Source organism: Typha angustifolia, chromosome 7 (genome assembly GCF_048772165.1).
Source record: "Typha angustifolia cultivar Huaian chromosome 7, ASM4877216v1, whole genome shotgun sequence".
Taxonomy (NCBI): Eukaryota; Viridiplantae; Streptophyta; class Magnoliopsida; order Poales; family Typhaceae; genus Typha; species Typha angustifolia.
The window spans coordinates 1,034,219-1,052,422 of NC_133245.1; the positions used below are offsets into that span (position 1 = coordinate 1,034,219).

The 18,204-nt window shown below is 37.3% G+C and overlaps 3 protein-coding genes across 9 annotated transcripts; all 3 read left to right on the forward strand.

Moving 5' to 3' along the window:
- Positions 1-38: 38 nt before the first annotated feature.
- Positions 39-5,863, forward strand: LOC140763864 (uncharacterized). 3 transcript variants are annotated; one of them, XM_073102238.1, is made up of 14 exons: positions 39-351; positions 454-587; positions 843-995; positions 1,077-1,207; positions 1,821-2,050; positions 2,218-2,274; positions 2,344-2,388; positions 2,492-2,592; positions 2,846-3,025; positions 3,443-3,498; positions 3,580-3,637; positions 4,974-5,094; positions 5,197-5,316; positions 5,395-5,863. In XM_073102238.1, the coding sequence occupies exons 1-14, from the start codon at positions 336-338 to the stop codon at positions 5,511-5,513; spliced, it is 1,521 nt and encodes a 506-aa protein (XP_072958339.1). In that variant the 5' UTR covers positions 39-335; the 3' UTR covers positions 5,514-5,863. The 3 variants fall into 3 exon arrangements, 2 of the variants coding, with proteins under 2 accessions (XP_072958339.1, XP_072958338.1); XM_073102237.1 differs by having other exon boundaries at positions 2,218-2,388; XR_012104913.1 differs by lacking the exon at positions 5,395-5,863 and having other exon boundaries at positions 2,218-2,388; positions 4,991-5,094.
- Positions 5,640-11,618, forward strand: LOC140763863 (switch 2). 5 transcript variants are annotated; one of them, XM_073102234.1, is made up of 8 exons: positions 5,640-5,766; positions 7,068-7,174; positions 7,802-8,726; positions 8,794-9,041; positions 9,651-9,777; positions 9,859-10,134; positions 10,212-10,464; positions 11,139-11,618. In XM_073102234.1, coding segments are annotated over exons 2-8 (2,154 nt in total). In that variant the 5' UTR covers positions 5,640-5,766; positions 7,068-7,172; the 3' UTR covers positions 11,462-11,618. The 5 variants fall into 5 exon arrangements, with proteins under 5 accessions (XP_072958335.1, XP_072958337.1, XP_072958332.1 ...); XM_073102236.1 differs by having other exon boundaries at positions 7,810-8,726; XM_073102231.1 differs by lacking the exon at positions 5,640-5,766 and adding an exon at positions 6,171-6,643.
- A 1,685-nt stretch (positions 11,619-13,303) lies between these two features.
- Positions 13,304-17,795, forward strand: LOC140764032 (protein DETOXIFICATION 18-like). The gene is made up of 7 exons (XM_073102465.1): positions 13,304-13,702; positions 15,072-15,616; positions 15,749-15,835; positions 15,905-15,961; positions 16,052-16,290; positions 16,376-16,494; positions 17,506-17,795. The coding sequence occupies exons 1-7, from the start codon at positions 13,454-13,456 to the stop codon at positions 17,632-17,634; spliced, it is 1,425 nt and encodes a 474-aa protein (XP_072958566.1). The 5' UTR covers positions 13,304-13,453; the 3' UTR covers positions 17,635-17,795.
- The last annotated feature ends 409 nt before the right edge of the window (positions 17,796-18,204 follow it).

An 18,204-nucleotide genomic window follows, 5' to 3' on the forward strand; every position in this document is an offset into this window, starting at 1 on the left:
AGAGAATAAGATAGAAAAGACTATAATAAAAAGAGAAACAAAGAGAAGAAAAACATTAGTTATTTCTCTCTTTTGTTTGTTTACATGAGAGAGTTAAAAGAAAGAAAGCCTGCCAACTCGATGTGAAGACCCGTCTCAAAAGCCCACCAAATCCAGCCCGTTACGCCCGACCACGTCCGGCCCGAGCTATTAAACTCACGGGCTATTGGGCAGCAACGAGCTGGTCGATCCCCGCCTAGCCCCCGCCCGATGACCACCTCTGCCGCTTGAGAACCGCCCTCGTCTACGAATACTATCTCAATCCAAGTCTTCTTCCCGAGACTCCAAGAAGAAGGATGCCTCCACCGAAGGGTATTAGCTCGCTTGCTCTCTCTCCGTCTCGCTCTATCTCGCATTATTGGTTTTACCTTTTAGTTGTTGAGTTCTGACATCCAGGAATCGATGCTCTCTCAGATCTCCCGGGCTTCTATTTCGACCCAGAGAAGAACCGATACTTCCCCATCAAAGGCCCCATCCCTGGATCAAAGCGTCGTTCTTCTTCGTCTCCGTCTTCTTCTTCCGCTCCTTCCTCGCGCGATGCTGATCAGGTATACTTCTTGCTGACAACTGAAGACTTATCTCTGATAGGGAGAAGAAAAAGCATCCTACAATTCCCAGAAAATAAGGGAGGCTTCGAACATTGTAAATTGCATTTTTTGGGACTTTATGTTGGAATATAATAGGATTAATTTTTCATTAAGGTTCATAATGTAGTTATAATTGTGCTTGCAGTAAGAAAACAAGGTGTTCATAAATGATACTCAGTTGATTATATAGAATTGAGAATATTTTATTATTTGCAGAAGCATCAATTAATTAATGCGTGCAGGAGAAAGAGGATGAAATCTTCTGAGCTCCTTCATGTTAGGGAAATACATGGTAGTGTCCTCTTCTCCAATAAATGTCGATACAACTTCAGAAAGGAGTATCAGAAAGTGCAAGCTTCCCAACCTGTGGTAAGGAAGTCCTCCTTCAAAGAATTTTTATATGTAACATCAATATCTTGTCCTCAGTTCTACTTTTGACATGTACACCAGGTGTGGAAATATCGGCGCACAAAATCACTAGCTGATTCTGCAATCGAACAATTGCATGGCGTTGTTCAAACACGGAATGGTACGAGGGACACAAAGTTTTTAACAACTGGTAGTACGAATGGTATCATTAGGTAAGAACTAACGGTTACAACCTTTTTCTGTGTTCACATGACTTCTGATACTATTGAAGCAGTAGACCGGATGGAGATTTTCCAGCTAACAGCCTAACACTTTGGTCTTTGTTGGTCACATTCATTGTAATAACATAAACTCCAAATCTACTAGAGCAGCATTATTCCTTATATCAGACTGGTTCAACTGTAGGATTTATGAAAAAATAGATCAGTGAAAGAGAATTTTCTACGTAATTAAGTCACTGTGAGATATTCTTGTAGACAGATGAAATTTGGGTAGCTTATTTAGCTCATGAAATTAACTAGCACATCAAGAAAATTAATCAGAGATAATAGCCTGCATTTTTTTTTTTGGTGCTGAGTGAGAAATCTTTTAATGCGACATGTTAACTCTTCATTGAATATGAACTATCTATAAGCAGAATATAAAGGGATATGTGATGTTCGCTTCTGTTCAACCTTCTTTTTATTTCATCTTTGATTCTGTTATATATATCTGCACTCTGTATTTTGGTTGTAATATGATTGATCATCAATATCGCATCATCTTTCTGTTAATTTCTTGAGTTGAAGTATCTAAGTATCTTTCCTGAAGATAATGATTTTGCAGCTTATTTGAGATTGGAAATGTTTTGGGTAACCTTGATACTGTGACTGAGAGCCTGCCAGAGCCTGTTTGGTCTTCTGCAGTGAAACACAAAGCATTGCTCAATTCTGCACTTGGAAGTATATGGTGTACAGAAGCTTTTTCAAGTCTTCCCTCCAATATATCTTCCATAAAGAGGTGTGGCAGTAGATTTCCTGATCCAGCTAATGCCAATTTATCCTTCCAGCAAGCATTGTATCCAAACCAGATTTTTATTCTTTAATTAGTTTATTCTAGAATTTTTATTGGAGTTCCCTATAACTACTTTACTACTGGTACTTCTGACTCTTTTTATCCAAAAGCATTGTATGAATTTTTATCTCACAATAGGAGAAATTGGAGTCCTTGACAATGCAAAACATGGTGACCACTCTTGGATCAGGAGTATCCAGTGGTTCTTTGTATCTTCTGAATCTTGGTGAGCCTTTGGATTTTGCTGTCAGCCTTCATAGCAGAATTTCAAATATTGCTTCTTTCGATTGCACAGTGTGGACAGCTGATTGCAATTCAAGTGGGACACAAGCAGTTATTGGTGAGTTCTCAGAGCTTATGTTTATTTAGTTGATCTACTACTGTAACTCAGCGAAAGGAAAGAATTATTTTTCTTACATCCATCTCTCTTTTCCGCTTTTCAGGTACGAATTTTGGATCTGTTTTAGTAAATTTGGAAACAAGAGCAGCATCATGGCTTTATCACTGTAAAAGTGACATTTTCTCACTACAGTTTGTTCAATCGGTAATAAAAAAAAAATTGATTCTAGCTCGACTTTGTTCATTTCTTTAGCCAAAAGTTTATGCTATGACTCCCCCGAATGAAATATAACAGGGTCATATTGATGACTTTGTATGGCTTGCTGTGCCAACAAAACTTTCTTTGGCCCTTGACTTATCTCAGCAGATTTATTTAACAATAACATGCACAGTTTTGTTCTTCTGGTTAATTGATTTTGAATGTCTGTATTTATTTATTTGCCTATTCCTCGCTGCAGGGAAATGTTGTTTTATGTGGTCTCCGCAATGGGGCAATTGTTTCAATTGATATGCGGCAGAAGCAACCAGGATATTCTGATCATTCTTTTGGACGTCCTTTACCTGGAAGACCGAATGCTCACCGGACATTTAGTCTGTCTCAAGGCATGATAAACCGGCATGGCAAACAAAGGATCCAGGTACTCCTGATAGATGACTTCATTTTCCAAGTTCAGTAAAGGATTACAAACACATAACAAAGCATAAGTACACCATCTACAACTATCTTTATTTATATGAATCTCAGGTCTCTCTCATTGATGTTAAGACCGTAGTGGGCATTTCTGTTAAGGAAAATGGCATAGTAAACATGGTAACATTGTCATACTGCCAATCGTGTAAGATAGAAACCACTCTTAGGTAGTACTTCAGTATTCCCATGGATATTGAATCTGACAGTTTGTTGGCGCAATCTGACCATGCTCAATTGTATTGAACGTTTAGTTGTAGATTGCATTGATATGCTTGGAGTTCAGTCCTAACAAAATTCTAGCTTTCTAATGCTAAGACTTACTAATATAGTCATTAACGGACAACAAATTTGGCATTTCTTGCAGGTCAATAGAAAGTTAAATACTTCAAATATCGTTTTCATGCCCTCTGCTGTTTGCAGGTACAAAGCATTGCAATTTGAGTTATGTTGTTTAATGCTTACAATTTGATTGTCTAAATGCTGGATATTATTATTCTGCAGCTTGGTTTCTCTTTTGTCAGATGAGCACTATTTCTTAGGCAGCTCAATGGATGGATCTGTAAGTCATTTGGTTTTAATTACTTATCAGAGAACTTTTTAAATCTGATGAGTGATGACTGTTCTTTGTATATACTGTTTTTGGTGGACCTTAATAAGCTACGAGTTTAAACCTCTCAGATTATGACTGTCACAACTCACAATGGAGCCTTCTTGTTAGCATGCTTGTTAGACAATGTCTTTTCTTTTTTTAAATAATTTTATTAAAATTTGAGGGGGCCTTAAATTGAAGCCTACTAAGCTGTGCAGTCATATTTTGTATATCCTGTGGTGATCAACATGATCAAGGTACTATTTAAAGTATGACTTGAAGCAACAGCTGCTGAAATGTGTCTTCAGTTATTTGAGAATCCCTAGGGAGTCTTAGGACATCATTCGCTCTTGCAGTTTATATAGGTGAAACACTTATTAGAGACAAGTTATCACATCTTCACATGCTTAAGAATCAATATAGTGGATCGTGTGGTTGCTTTTATGGACCTATTATAAATGTTTTGCTTATTCTTGATTTTGTTGAATAAGATTTTATTCTCCGATTGCATCATCGTATGTCTCTTAACATCCATCTTAGATCACTTGAATTTTTACTGTACTTCAGTATAACCTAGAAGGATGATTCATATAGACTACTTTCAGTTTTCTTAGGAGTTCAGGACCAAAAAAGTTTAAGATATAAGACAAGAAAATCTGGGAGAAAATTGATTAGTTTGTAGGGGTGGTGATGGTTATTTTTTAATCCAGTCTTCTTGACCAGGGAGATAACTGAGTTCAGTAATGTAGGATAAGATGCGTGTCATACTAGTCATGGCCCTAATGGATCAAGCAAGTAAATCCAAATTATAGTTCTCATTTATAAATTGAAAAGGATAGAAGGTCTGGCATTCCAACAAAATGAAACTTCATGCTCTGATTTTTGAGATTGAAAGCTCCCCACATTAAGAGAAAACTACCGAAAGTTTGATCCTACTTGTGGTTGAAATAAGAATTTTGATGTTCACTTGTAAACAAACCTGAAGAAAAATACGAAAAAGTTTTGCTGTCCAAATAGGGAAGGATGCAGAAACAGAAATACAGAGAAAGAGAAGGAGATTGCAGAGAAGTCGTGTTAGAAAGAGGGGGAGAAAAGAAAAACAGGGTGTATGTGCGAAATAAAATAGTGTAAACAACTAATCTTCCTAGGTAACCAACTAATCTTCCTAGATAAGTGACCAGTTTTTGATTTTGACAGATCTCCTTGTTAATTATACTGACCTGTGTAGGCATGTGTTAAATCCTACTTGTGATGTCATATGTCATATTGTCATGTTCCTAATTACCTCCTTTTGGTGTCAATGAAGATAAAGCTCTTTGACAGGCGTCTTCTCCAAAGAGGAGCACTCCAGTCTTATGAGGGGCATATGAATTCCCACACTCATTTGCAGCTAGCTGTGAACCCAGCTGAAACACTTCTTTTGTCAGGTGTATTAATTTTCCTTTTCTGCCACAATGTCTGTGGTGTCTTGTGATCCATGTTGTAGCATTTGAAGAAGCTAATTCTGAAGATTAATGCATCCATACCAGGTGGAGAGGATCACATGGTGCGCATTTGGAGCATTAATAATAGTGAGCTAATATTTGCAGAAAATGTTGCCAACTCGATATTTTCGACAGTTTGCTGGCCACAAAGCAGCAATGACTTAGGTGGTTGTTCATCTAAATAATGGAAAATATGGTACTAATTCACATGATGCCTGCTGATTAATTTGAACGTTTTTGCAGGATTTCAAGGACTCCTCGAACAACCAGATATCTACAGTGTGAGTCCATTTGAGCTAAGCCAAAGTTGGGGGGCATGGTTAGGATCACAAGATGGCTTATTTTACATGCATGGTACCTGATTCATCGAAGAAAATCTATTTGCCAATCCATCTCTTACCCAATTCTTCCTCTGATCTCAATTCTCTTGGAAGGCCTGGTTCATTTCCTCTCTAAGAATTCAGGATTAGCAGGGGATTTCAATCGCATAACAGTGGAACAAACTTATCATCCAACTATATACTCTGTCCATTTGATGTATTCATGCCTGGTGTTCGACAATTCCCGGGCCCATGCATTATCTATCTTGCTAACAGCTGTACATAAATCAACCTTGTAAGCTCTTGTTCTCAAGTTCATAGGAATTCTGTTTGCCTGAATATTTGAATTCTAGTGGTGCGGATAAAAGTGGTGGTTCATTGAGTTCATAACATGTTAAAAGCACTTACATTGCTTAGTCAATTATTATTTCTTCACTTTTGATCAAATTAGGCCCACATTTTTTCTAATCAAGGGCTATTTTCAATGAATATAAATCAGATTTTTTTTCCCCCTTTTTTCTGTAGCTCAGGTATTTGGAGTTCAAACTTTTGCCAATTCGTATCTTGCTTTGAATACCTGGTTTATATGATAGATAGTTTAGGGAAATATTTCATACTTCTAATAGGCACTATGTGATGCATACTTGTCAGTTTAGCCCTATAAATATCATATTTCGAATCGAAAGTCGGAAACTCTCCTTATAAGACCAAGCAGCGCAAAATCTAAACGTCAACCGCCATTTGCGATGTCACTCAACCGCTTGAAGGAAACCCTCCGACCTTGCTCGAACCTCCCTCCTCCTTCCTCCTCTTTCTCCACCACCACCTCTTCTTCTTCCTCCTCCTCTCCGCAACTCCTTCCGTCGAGAAAACCCCCCAAATCCTCCCTCTTGCAGCAGCTCCAACGCCTCGACCTCCCCTCCTCCGATCTGCCGCCTCCATCCCCACGTAGACGACGCCTCACGGCATCGGAAGAAGAAGCGAGAGGAGGAGAAAACGGCGAGGAGAATGAAGAAGAAGAAGAAGAGGAGGAGGAGGAGGAAGAACGAAGGGATGAAGAAACCCGCCTTGGGCCTCGCGAGCCCCTTCTCTCCCAGCCTTTCGCTTTCGAGGCCCGAGGGCCCTACGAGCCTCTGCTCCTCTCGCCGCCGGATGAAAAACCTACCGTCCAGGTACTCCTGAACGAATGGAGGAAGCATTACCGATTTCGGATTTAGTGGCTCTGTTAAGTTGCTAATCTATTTGAGACTCTTTTTTTCATCGTTTATGCAGAAGAGAAGAGTAAGCTTCTTCTAGCAGATCAGATAACCAATATATCAGATTGACTCGTTACTTTTCGTAATACTAATGTTCATGAACTGAGAAGTTAGAGACACTACTGTGTAGTTAATTTTATTAAGTAAATTGCAAAATTTAGCTGTATTTCTTGGGTACGTTTTAGCACATTGGGCATGTTTCTGGACTGTGTTTCTTTGGTTCTTGTTCAGGTAAATTTAGGAACAACTCACATTAGCTTCTCGATTAAATATTTTTTTGCATGTTCTTGTTAATTTGTAGTTGCAGTTTGAATTGATAAGTTGCCGCTGTACTTTGCAGGTTCCTGCTTCAATCAACTGTAGACTTCTTGAACATCAAAGAGATGGCGTAAAGTTTTTATACAGTCTTTACAAGAACAACCATGGTGGCGTACTAGGAGATGACATGTAACCCTTCATAAATTGTTTTTCTTATTCTTTTTGTGCGCTTCTCTTTAACATTTTTGACCTCAATGATTTCTCTTTCTGCCATTGCTCATTAGAAGAGTCTAGTAATGAGTTATATTTGCAAAAATGACGAATACATAAAAAATGTCTAGAAATGAGTGTGGCCAAGATGAGAATGTGTGTGAACGAATGATGCCCGTAGAAAGGTATAATTGGAAATAGAACTTTTTGAGGTTGTTGGTAGTTGCACATCAATCAGGGATATACCGAAAACTTAAAAATGTCTTGATGCATGCAGGTAGACTAGGACAGTAGTAAACAGGTTTTGGATGGATCTCTACCAAGACAAAGTAAATAAGAAAATAGAAAGAGAACCTTCACTGAGATGGAGTGGGAGGTGATATGGTGATTAATAAAAACAGGCATTTTGTAGTGTAATGCCAAAATATCATTCTTTTTTACGGCCACCATCAGTTCTGCATGAAACTGTAGATGATACCTAAGTTTATAAAGTAGTGGTGATTAGTTGTCTTAGCCTTTAGTAATCATGTTTTCTCCAACTTTCTTTCTCAGACGTCTGTCTTTTTATCACATCAAAATCAATTTGTTGATTTTATGTTGAATTAGGGGTTTAGGGAAGACAATACAGACTATCGCTTTTTTGGCTGCTGTGATTGGTAAAGATACTGAACATGGAGAATATTTGAAAGACAAGGACCATGTTATGAGGACTGGCCTTGTGTTAATCGTCTGCCCGACTTCCGTAATTCGCAACTGGGAAAATGAGTTTTCTGAATGGGGAGACTTTGGTGTTGCCATTTATCATGGAGCAAACCGTGACTTGATCCTTGAAAAAATTGAAGCTCATAGTGTCGAGATATTAATAACAAGTTTTGACACTTTTAGAATTCATGATAAGATTTTATCTGAGATTTCATGGGAGATTGTGATTGTTGATGAAGCCCACCGTCTGAAGAACGAAAAATCTAAGCTCTATAAAGCATGCTTAGGAATAAAAACCAGAAAGCGGTTTGGTCTCACTGGAACTATAATGCAAAACAAAATTTTGGAGTTGTTTAATCTATTTGACTGGGTTGCACCTGGGTGTTTGGGCGATCGTGAACATTTTCGTGCTTTCTATGATGAGCCACTAAAGCACGGTCAGAGGTTGAGTGCTCCTGAAAGATTTATTCAAGTTGCTGAGGAGCGGAAACAGCACCTTGTTGCAGTTCTCCGTAAGTACCTTTTGAGAAGGACCAAGGAGGAGACTATTGGGCACCTTATGCTGGGAAAAGAAGATAATATTGTTTTCTGCAAAATGAGTGATTTGCAAAAGCGTGTCTACAGGAGGATGTTACAGCAACCTGATATACACTGTCTCATAAATAAGGATCTCCCATGTAGTTGTGGAAGTCCATTATCTCAGGTCGAGTGTTGCAAGAAGATAGTACCTGATGGTATTATTTGGTCGTATCTCCACAAGGACAATCCTGATGGGTGTGCTTTATGCCCCTTCTGCCTTGTTCTTCCTTGCCTTGTCAAGCTTCAACAGGTAATATTAGATTTTACTTCAATTATGACTTGTCCTACCTTAAAATATGAAGGTGTAATTTTGACAGATTAGCAATCATCTAGAGCTGATAAAGCCTAATCCTAGGGATGAAATTGAGAAACAAAAGAAGGATGCGGAGCTAGCAGCTGCTGTATTTGGCACTGATATTGACCTAGTTGGTGGTAGTGCTAAAACCGAAAGTTTCATGGGCCTTAGTGATGCAGAACACTGTGGAAAAATGCGAGCCTTGGAAAAGCTGTTGGCATTATGGACTTCACATGGTGACAAAATTCTTCTATTCAGCTATTCCGTCAGGTCATAATCTTCAAGTTTGAATTGTTTAAACAGTTCATGAATTATATATATATAGCATCATCAATATAATTGTTTGAACTCTGAACCTTTGTATCCCTCCAGTGTTTCTGCTCTTTAAGTTTGTGTCCTTGTTAAATTCTTGTTTATTAATTCTGATTACCAAATATAGAGCAAGTTAGGGTATTTGTGATTAGAATTTTTGTAGTTACTATTATTACAAGTTGCATCTTATGTCTGTGTTCACTACTGCTTGATCCCAACTGGTTAGGAAGATCGGGATGGTAGAACCATTGCTTTCCAAATATCTAGGAGCTATTAGTCCAACTACTGTACACAGTTCAGTGGGTCATCTTTAGTTCGCAATTAGTTACATCTTGTTTCTCAGTTAATACATATGAGTTTGGTTTGCTTAGAGGACTAAATATTATTGGATGAATTATCTAAAAGTCTATCTTTTGATAGAAGGATTCTTTTTCACAAGTTCAATCCTGTCACTTCCATAAATGGTATAGGAGTATAGATATAAATATAGGTACTATCACATATATCTGGTCTAATATATTCTCATGTGTATAAATCGTATTTGACTATGTTGCTATCTGTAAGCAGGATGCTGGATATACTGGAGAAATTTCTTATAAGAAAAGGCTACTGCTTTTCCCGATTTGATGGTTCAACTCCAATGAATGCACGTCAGTCACTTGTTGATGAGTTCAACAGAAGTCCAAGCAAGCAGGTTACTTTATATATTCAAGCTCCTGTCTATTTTGTATTTTGGTATTGTACACTGATATGAATTAATCTTCATGTTATCAAGGTATTCCTGATATCCACTCGTGCGGGCAATCTAGGTGTGAATCTAGTCAGTGCTAATCGTGTTGTAATTTTTGATCCAAGTTGGAATCCTGCACAAGATTTGCAAGCACAGGATAGATCATTTCGATATGGACAGAAAAGACATGTTATAGTATTTCGTCTACTTGCAGCTGGTTCTCTTGAGGAACTTGTTTATACTAGACAGGTTTATAAACAGCAGCTTTCAAATATTGCTGTTTCAGGGAAAATAGAAAAGCGTTACTTTGAGGGTGTACAGGTGATCCTATAAAGTAAATTTTAGCTTCCTTTTTCACTTTAGTTATATCGAATTTAGATTCATTTGCTGCTTTACAGGACTGCAAGAAATTTCAGGGCGAGTTATTTGGAATCTGCAATCTGTTCCGTGACCTGTCTGATAAGCTTTTCACAAGTGAGATTATCGAAATGCATGAGGAACAAGGGAACGATGATGTATGTCGGACAATGCATATCAGTCAGATAAGTGATAGTAATCACTCTCATGAAGAACCAGATGAAGTTTCAGTTCTACTAAATTCTCGTGTGCCTGCGACTGCTACTGAAACTGGGGCACTTGTTGATGACTTCGGTAAGGTTCCTCTAAACATGTGCTCTGAGAAAATCTCTATAAAAGCCATTCTTCTTTCTCTACTTTCTGATTTCACAAAGAGCTAAGATTCATTGCCACAACATTGTCTGGCATTATAATATAGCAAGCTGAAAGACTTTGAAGATTCATTTTTGGTTTTGGTTTTGGTTTTTCTTGGCTAATTGAATTAGTATTTTCAGTTGCATGAGTTACATGAGTTTTTGAAATTTTTGTTTTCCGGCATGCCCAGAACACAAATAGGATGTGGATCAAGTTGCATCTTTCAATGTCAAGGCTTCCAGCAATCTCTATGGTCAACTTTGTTCTTTATTATCATGTACTTATGCAATTGAAGAGGGTGTAATGACTTTAATCTCCAGTTATGGGTTTGCAGCATCCAACTAAGCATTGTTTTCAGATATATGATAGTGAAATTTTAAGAATGAATTTCTTCTTAATGTATGTGGCTATGTGCTAGTTTTATTTCCGGAAAATAAGATGTATTTGGCATTAGCTTATTTGTTTATCCGGAGATAGATCTGTCTCCCGGCATTTCACATTAGAGTTTCATTCAACTTCACAAATGTTACTTGATTGTTCAAACTCTTTTATCAATTCAAGAATAATATTGGCTCAGGGAAGAAAAATATATAATATCAATGCCTTTTTAACAGGCATTGTATATGCTCATCGAAATGAAGACATTGTCAACATGAGGATCGGAGGAAATAGTGATGTAATGACTACGAGTAAAGATGATATTATGAAGGCTCCTATGGAGGCAACAGATAGAAACCAAGAACGAAGGCATGTCCACATGAAAGAAGAATCTCTTTTAGCGGAGCAGAAAAGAAAAGAGTTTAGACGCATTGCTTCTTTTATGGGTATGGACGAACTCGAATTCAGCAAGTGGTTACTCTCTGCTTCACCTCTTCAGAGGGATGAAATGCTACACAACTACAAGAAGAAGAAAAGGCGGAAGACAAAAGATCGCTAGGATGGTGGAAACAGCATAGCAACTGATGAAGAACTGCTAGACTGTTCATAACAGCGAGACAACGAAGCTCAATCTTTTGTATGTTCAATAATTGCTTGTTTTAGTAGTCCACCTGTAACTATTTGGTTGTTGAGCAATCCCCTGTATATAATTGTCATGTGTCCTGCAACGTTCTTTTTTTAATTGTTGATAAATAGGGGTGTGTGCTGTAACATGATAGCGAAGCCCCAAAACATGAATAAGGATGGGGTGCATGATGGTGATGCTCTGATGGTCGACTGGTCGTACATATAATTTTCATAGCTGTGCTTCTACTTTCTCACACGTGCTAGTTCTTAATGGAATCTTCGTACGAATGCTTGTAAGAAGCCTGTGCGTCTGTGACCATAAGGGCAGCACCAGGGAGCCTTCATTTCGTTCCAGAGTTGGGTTTCAGACTTTTTTGACCAAACTATCCCTGTTCTTTACTGGTCACTACATTTTATAACTCATGTACATGACCAATTTAACTTATAGGAAAATTTTAAAATTATCTAGCAAAATCGTCACAATCCTACGATTTTTCTGGAAATCGTTATAATTGTAAAGCAATTTATATAATTTTAAAATAAATTAGAACTGTACAAAAAGTTAGCGGTGGACTTTAAATAATCAGAAACTCTATGTTTCACATGAATCACGTATCATTCTTTTTAGAATTTCTAAAACATAACAACGTGCTGTAACTAGTGTTATAGTGCATGCCATCTAGTTGTCGACTACTCGACTTCATCCCTTTTTTTGTTTCATTCTTTCGCACACTCTCTCTTCTCTATGTTCTCAAAGTTTCTTTGGTAATTTCTTTATTTTTTATCCAAAGAAGAAGAGTAACCTTATTATAAATCCTCGTGTATCATGCGCCACGTGAACATTTTAAGATAGGCCGTGAATTGCTGGTGAATCAGATTAAAGTACTTTTACTTTTCCATTTGATTAACAGGGTCGACAGTCTCACCGCCAATGAAGGGCAGCCCACTAATCATCTGCATCAAATTTCAACTCCAATCACACACGCGGTCAACTTAATAGTTCAGTACCAACCAACTACGCGAGCACCCTGCTGACCAAGAATGTTGTAAGATCGATTGTAATTCTAAATAATTATTATAGAAAATATTATTTAATAATTTGGTGATTTAATCATTTAATTTAATGGCTCGACTAGATTGATAGCTCGATGGTATAGTTGATTTAGAAGAGCAGCTCAGTAGCGCAACGGTTTAGAGCAGATCTCAGCTGTGTTTAATTTAAAGTAGTTATTCGATAATGTACACAGGTCGAAATTTGGACTAGACAACTTACTATAGTTCAGTTACCAACCAACTATGCAAGCATCTGCTGACCAAGATATTGATTTTAATATTAAATTATTATTATAAAAAATTATTATTTGATAATTTAGTGATACGATAGTTTGACTTAACGACTTGATTAGATTGATGATTCGATGATATAGTTGATTTAGAGGAGCAACTCGATAGTGCGACGGCTTAGATGATACGATAGTTTAACTTAACGACTTGATTAGATTGATGATTCGATGATATAGTTGATTTAGAGGAGCAACTCGATAGTGCGACGGCTTAGAGTAAATCTCAACAGCGTTTACTTTAAAGTAATTATTCAATGATGCACATAAGTTGAAATCTAGAATACATAATTTATTGTTGCTAAAATTTTGATGAGACTTAAATGAATAGAAAAAAGAGAGAAGATTGGGAAAAAGTAAAACAAAAAATGTGCTTGCATTTGTTTCATATTACAATATTACATAGAGAAGACAGAGTAGGTGTAGTTATAATACCCTCATAAATGCCTGAGATAGCTACCTCTCTTCTATCCGCATTCACATATCCAACCATCCATCTCTCCCACTCCTCTTCACATAGTACTATATATATTCTCTAGCTAGTGAAACATTGAAGAGAAGCTCAATCCTTAGATTAACTAGCCATGTCTTATGCTCCTTTGCTAGAGAATAATGGATCAGGAGAGGAGAGAGAGAGATGGTGGAAGAGGCTCTTGGATAAGGAGGAGGCCAAGAGGCAACTGCTCTTTGCTTTTCCCATGATACTGACTAACATGTCATACTACGCCATCACCCTCATCTCCGTCATGTTCGCCGGCCATCTAGGCGACGTCGAGCTCGCCGGAGCCACCCTCGGCAACTCTTGGGGCACCGTCACCGGCATGGCCCTTATGGTATGGACTATGGCCTACTTATATTATGTCGATTTAATCAATAGATAGATCTGACGAGAATCAACCTACTAATAACGTCGATCTTAGTCTTCTTTAAAAACTTAAGATCTCATATGGGATATGCGTTTATAGAGATTCACAAACTCTCATTCTTAATTGTTAAAATAAGCCATTAATTATCTCCGCAGAAGAAGGATCGATCCCATTGGTTATAATAAGAGTATCGACATGGTAACTTTTCACGCTGTGTTTCACGTCATTTAATTTGATCAATTAATTAATGCCCATTAGATCCTCACATCCAATGGGAAGGCAGAGGATTTAAGACGTACGTATCTTCTTCCTCCGACATATTCCGTCATAGATTTTTGCACTCGATGTGACGATTGGATTAACAAGTAAAGACAAAGATTACTGATTAAAAAGTTAGATGATATTATCCCATAAAACTGAGAAAGGTATACTAAGAGATAAGAATATTTGTTTATGAAGACTTAATGCACATCGTGGAATGATTCACCTTGTTGCAACGTGGTTCATTTTCTCTATATAATGCTAACTTGAAAGTACCATAGTACCTTACTGTAGGTTTAGGATAGTCCACGTTGCATACAAGTCAGATAGAACGTCCTGGCCATGTATAGTATAGATCATAGGAATCAAAGAAGGAGTTGGTGGCTAAGATCTTTATCTTTCTTTTTTAGTGTTTTATTTTTTTAAAGAAAATAAATTGTGGTAGGTTTACATATATCTCAAGCCACGTGTCTGCAGAGTGTGGGCCTAAAATTGATGTTGGACATAACTCGAATCTCGGAACTTCATATATATATATATATATATATATATATATATACACGACCTTAACCTTAATACTATAATTTACTAGTTGAGAATAAATGACTAGTTGATAGATATTTTAGTCGAGATTTAATGGTTAGATCTTTAGTTCCATAAATTATTATTTTAATCCAAGCTAATCGAGCTGAGATCTCAATGAACTTAACTTTGAATCAACCAAGCTAAATGAGCAACGAGCTAGCTCGAATTCTAGTTGAGCTTAACTTGTGTTTTTTAGTTCAATGAATTAATTAATTTCGAGAGATGCAGGATTTCAATTGCAAAATCGCTTCGATGTAAGGTTTTGTATACAAATTTAGTTTCCTTAGCGAATGGAGTTATATGCTTCGACCGTCTTCGAACTCGTTGCGTGGTTGGATCGCTTCAACACCCACTTCACTTCACGACTATCTACTGTTCGAAGAAATGCCTAGAAGCCACGCCTTTAGGTCCTTTTATCTATGATATTGCTCGTCTTTTGTTTCAATACATAATTCTCCCTCTGCTCTTCTAATTCTTTTTCCCGTTGCAGACTGGTTTGAGTGGGGCACTTGAGACGCTCTGTGGTCAAGGTTATGGCGCAAAGTTGTACAGGATGCTTGGAATTTACCTGCAATCGTCAATTATTACGTGTGCTTTCTTTTCAGTTCTTGTGTCCATCTTGTGGTTCTACTCGGAGCCTGTGCTCATATGGCTGCACCAAGAACCAGAAGTGGCCCAGATGGCTGCACTTTATGTCAAGTACCTTATTCCAGGACTATTTGCCTATGGCACACTGCAATGCCTGCTGAGGTTTCTCCAGACACAAACTGTTGTAACGCCTCTGGTCGTCTGCTCAGTTATCCCACTTCTTATCCACGTCGCAGTGACATACTTGCTGATCCATGTCTTTGGTCTCGGATTCAAAGGCGCGTCACTATCTGCGTCGATATCTTTGTGGATATCAGTTCTTATGCTAGCGGCGTATGTCAAGTATTCAAGAGCATTCGAGTATACTTGGGAAGGGTTCTCGCTAGAATCATTTCAGTATGTAATACCTGGCATGAGGCTAGCTATACCGTCAGCAGTGATGGTCTGGTCAGTAACATTCTCTTTTTCCTACATAACACACTAGTGTTGATAATTTGATATAGAACTTCATGTTGATGTTTGGTTTCCATTGTTCACTTTATGGTTCAAACTGCAAATTCTTATTCTCTTGTGACCCAGCTTTGAGTATTGGGCTTTCGAGATTCTGGTTTTGCTCGCTGGGCTGATGCCGAACTCGGAGATGAGTACTTCACTGATAGCAATGTGGTATGTGTTTTATGATCTGCTATGCAAATGTTTTCAGCTGAAAGGAAACTGAGACTATGCTTAATGCAGTGTGAATACCGAAGCTATCACCTACATGATTACATATGGATTTAGCGCAGTAGTGAGGTATTACTTTCGCAATAATCTCCGATAATCATAGAATGATGATTTCTTTTAGATACTTTCTCATGTTAACTAATTGGAATTGGATTTCAGCACTCGTGTGTCAAATGAGATGGGTGCTGGTAATATTCAGAAGGCCAAAGAAGCTGTTACTGTGACGCTAAAGCTTTCAGTCTTTCTGGCTGTTACTATTATTTTGTTTTTGGCTTTTGGTCACAATTTGTGGGCAAGCTCTTTCAGCAGCAACCAAGTGATAATTAATGAATTTGCTTACATGACCCCCTTCCTCGCTGTTTCTATACTATTTGACTCAGCCCAGGGGGTCTTATCAGGTAGTCCAGTGACAACTTGTTCTTATACTTCTATGCTTGAACCTGAAAGTTTCTGAAAATTATCATTCACTGCATCAACTTGCAGGGGTCTCCAGAGGATGTGGTTGGCAGCACTTAGCAGCATGGACCAATTTAGTGGCATTTTACCTAATAGGCATGCCATTGGCTCTTCTCTTTGGATTCAAATTGGGCTTGCATGCCAAGGTTAGTGCCCTCTAAATCTCCTACTCTTATTAATATTTAGTAATTCATACAGCATTGTCTTAAATTCACTATATAGCTAAAAGAAGCTCCTAATTTGATGCAAATGAGAAGGGATCATATGAAAGTAGACGGTTGGACAGTAGATAAAAGAAACAGATAGGAGTCAACTTATATGTCTACTGCATAGTTCCCATCATGAAGAATCAACCTAATTACTGCATTATAGAACCTCGCAGACTTGTTCTTCATTTACATGACCTTAAATTACAAAAATAATTGGCATTTCGTACCTATAAAACTTATAACTTCAATGATTCTCTTGCATTAGCTAGGAACTCCTTATGAAAATATGCTGTCCAGTATTTCAATTAGAGTCTGTTTTTTTATTTTGAGGGGAAGCCCATACACCATAGCAATTAATTAATTTTCCAGAGATTACATAAATGAAGCTTGATGCATAGTAAGAAAGGGAATAGAGAAGATGACTCCTTAATATAAGCCTAGAGTTAGCATGTGATTCCATCTTAGTCCAAGACACGGCCCCGTAAAACTCCAAAGGTTGAAAGATTAGGCATTACCAACCTAAGATAGAAAAAAAAAATATATCAAACAATACACAAACCCTGCGATTGATGCTAAACAAAGGAATCCAAAATAAAATATCCCACAAAAGACATAGAGCTGAATCCGATCATCAACGGACGAATCCATTTCGATTGGAGTCTGCCAACACTTGAGTTTCTATACATAGCCAAACCATTTTTTCAAAGGGATAGCAATTAATTACAGTGATGATGGAGATCAAGGGGAAGACTGTTGTGGCTCCAATTGCAATATCCAATTATCACTAATCTATACATGAATTTGAGAAGAATGAAGATTTTTGGTAGCTTATGATTCTCTCTAAGAATTCCTTAATAAGCTCATCTATGTTATTTGCATATCATCTTATATTATGTGGCATAACATAACACATTTACAAATCCATTAAATGCTGCAATTTGGGTGCAGGGATTGTGGATGGGTTTGATATGTGGCCTCTTTTGCCAAGCCTGCGCACTCCTAGTTATCACTCTTCGGACCAAATGGAAAACAGTAGATCTATCAGTGAAGGAAGAGCATAGAAATGTACTGGTTTAGCTCCATACCTCATAAGGAGCATAATTCTCCTGCATCATTTTTCTTATGATAATGTGAGGCAGAGATATCAAAGTATTGGTTAAGCTATTACCTTGTCTTAAGGAAAACATAATGTATCCTCGGCCTCATTGTTAATTTGCTGGGAATTTCTGTGAGCATAATTTGATGGCAAATAATAAAGTTCACAATGGAAGTTTGATAATAGTAAATACGTTATATATATATATATATATATATATATATATATATATATATATTGTTGATTTACTTATTTATGAGAATTAATATTTACGAAGCAGCTTAAATCTTTTATTTTATTATGATTTTTTTACTCTAATAATTGGAAAATAAGAGGTAATATTTTAGCATAAAATTAAGTAAAAATAATACACCAAATGCTTTAGAGATATACGGAATTAGTTCTTAGCTTAGACATTTGATATTATGAAGACAAATTTAGGAATCTAGGATTTTATTTATTTATTAAGGTTTTATTGGAATAAAACCTCCTCATGTTTTCATATTTGAGAATTAACTTCTCTAATTTTTGTTCATTAATACGATGTCTCA